We start from the raw sequence: 2,500 nt of genomic DNA on the forward strand, positions 1-2,500 counted from the left end.
ATATATATATATATATATATATATATATATATATATATATATATACATACATACATACATACATATATCATCATCAGCCGTAACTAGTTCACAGCAGGACAAAGGTCTTAGATATATCCTTCCACTTGCGTCCCTTTACGGTATTTCTATGCCCGTCTTTACCCGCAAATTTTCCTAGTTTGTCAATACATCGTCTTCTCTTCCTTCCCCTACTTCGTTTGCAATCTCTAAGGACTAATTCTGTAATTCTTAATGTCCATTTGTTATCAGTCGTTCTCACTGTATGTCCTGCCCATGTGATTGTCCATTTCATGGGGTTAGAATATCCTCTACTTTAGTTTGCTCTTAGAGTTAATCCCATCCTTATTCTTTCCATAGCTGTTTGAGTTTTCACTTACTTTTGTTCTAAGGCTGCAATTGCGCTCCAAGTTTCTGATGGATAAGTTCATACTGATAGGACCATCTTTTCTTTTTTGAGAAATGGCATTTTACTTTTCATATATATATATATATATATATATATATATATATATATATATATATATATATATATATACATATATATATACATATATATATATATATATATATATATATATATATATATATATATATATATAATAGATTCCTGAAAATTTCTCAAATATAAACTCTTATTTTGTGTTATTATTATAAAAAGACAAGATTTTTTTCAATCATGCCAAATGGAATTTCAGGTTAATGGACGGAAGTATTTTTGTCATATGTAAAGCAATTTATTTATACCAAGCAAGAAAGAAAGTTTATAGACACATTAAATCCCGATCCAAAAACGAAATGAAAGGCGTTGCCATTTCATGAGTACCAGTGCCAGCACTGAGTTTTAGAACTCGACCGTTAGCCATTAGTCTTAGTATCCAGGAGTCTCGTAGATTTGTTGGGGGATGCCCACAGCTGAACTTAGTTGATTTGCGGCAGGAGTGTAATCATAGCCAGTAGCCTGATTCACGTTATTGAAATTCTGATTTGGAAGTGCGTTGGGCTGGATGACGTTGTTTCCAGCCATTTCATTTCGCCCGCGAACGTTTTGGACAGGACGGTTGAAGTTCTGGACAGGCTGCTGGGCATTCTGAATAGGACGGTTAAAATTCTGGACGGGACGTTGCACGTTCTGGATAGGCCTTTGGTTGCTCTGGAAGGGTCGCTGCGTGTTCTGTATAGGACGTTGGGTATTCTGGATGGGTCTTGGCGTGTTCTGGAAGGGTCGCTGCGTGTTCTGGATAGGACGTTGAGTATTCTGGATGGGTCTTGGCGTGTTCTGGAAGGGTCGCTGCGTGTTCTGGATAGGACGTTGAGTATTCTGGATGGGTCTTGGCGTGTTCTGGAAGGGTCGTTGTGTGCTTTGAATGGGTCGTTGAGTACTCTGCACAGGTCGCTGGACGTTCTGTACTGGTTGATTATTGACGGGTCTGTTCAGGGTTGGACGGGGTCTGTTCTGCCCAGGACTTGATGGGTTCAGAGGTTGACGGATGGGTGGAGGAGCAAGGATTCTCTGAGGAGGGTTGACGGGATTTATTCTGAAAAATAGAAAAAAAAAGATATCTTATTCAGCTATCAGGTTCTTTTCACAACGAGAGGAACGCGTGACCTAATAACCTGCACAACAAATGGTCTTTTTGATAATGCTCTTATGCATGTATGCACGTATATTTGTCTATGTGTATGTATATAGATTTATTCGAGCATGTGCTCAGATAATTTTCTCTTTGTAAACATCTAAAGGATCTCTGAAATGTTGAAATATTTTCTTTATCCTTTTTTCTTTTTCTTGTAGCCTTATATATATATATATATATATATATATATATATATATATATATATATATATATATATACGTATATATATGTAAATATATATATGTATATGTAAATATATATATATATATATATATATATATATATATATATATATATATATATATATATATATATATATATATACATATATATATGTATATATATGTGTATATATATATAAAATATATATTTATATATTTATATATATATACATATATATATACTGTATATAGATATATATATATATATATATATATATATATATATATATATATATATATATATATATATATACACGGTATATAGAATAGGAAAAGTTTCTATTATGAACACGATCAGAAGACCTACATATGGAAATCTTGGGAATTATGAATTTTACTTGAATCAAATTCTTTGTCCCTTTTGGCAATATGCCTGCATCGCAGCATACCTCAAACTTTAAGAAGAGCTTAGACTAACCTTCCAGGACGTACGGGGTAAGCTCTGTATCCGTTTTCGTCAGCTATATATTCCATAGCCACTGTAGTACCGTCAGGGGCTATATACCTTAAAAAGATGAAACGTGAGACAGCTGAGATTTTCTGAGGACATCACATTTATATCATTAATGTCAAAGAATTATAAAGAAAAATATGAATGTGTTTAAAAAAAGCAACAGCAACCA

At 33.3% G+C, this 2,500-nt stretch overlaps 1 protein-coding gene across 1 annotated transcript in view; it reads right to left on the reverse strand.

Moving 5' to 3' along the window:
• Positions 1 to 782: 782 nt before the first annotated feature.
• LOC137642227 (transcription factor SPT20 homolog) overlaps positions 783 to 2,500 on the reverse strand; it is a 6,377-nt gene continuing 4,659 nt past the window's right edge. The window contains exons 4-5 of the mRNA XM_068374758.1: positions 2,296 to 2,382; positions 783 to 1,556 (exon numbers count right to left, since the gene is read on the reverse strand). Coding sequence (XP_068230859.1) covers positions 890 to 1,556; positions 2,296 to 2,382 — 754 coding nt within the window. The 3' untranslated portion in view covers positions 783 to 889. The remainder of the gene's footprint in view (positions 1,557 to 2,295; positions 2,383 to 2,500) is intronic.

This window comes from Palaemon carinicauda, chromosome 6 (assembly GCF_036898095.1).
Source record: "Palaemon carinicauda isolate YSFRI2023 chromosome 6, ASM3689809v2, whole genome shotgun sequence".
Taxonomy (NCBI): domain Eukaryota; kingdom Metazoa; phylum Arthropoda; class Malacostraca; order Decapoda; family Palaemonidae; genus Palaemon; species Palaemon carinicauda.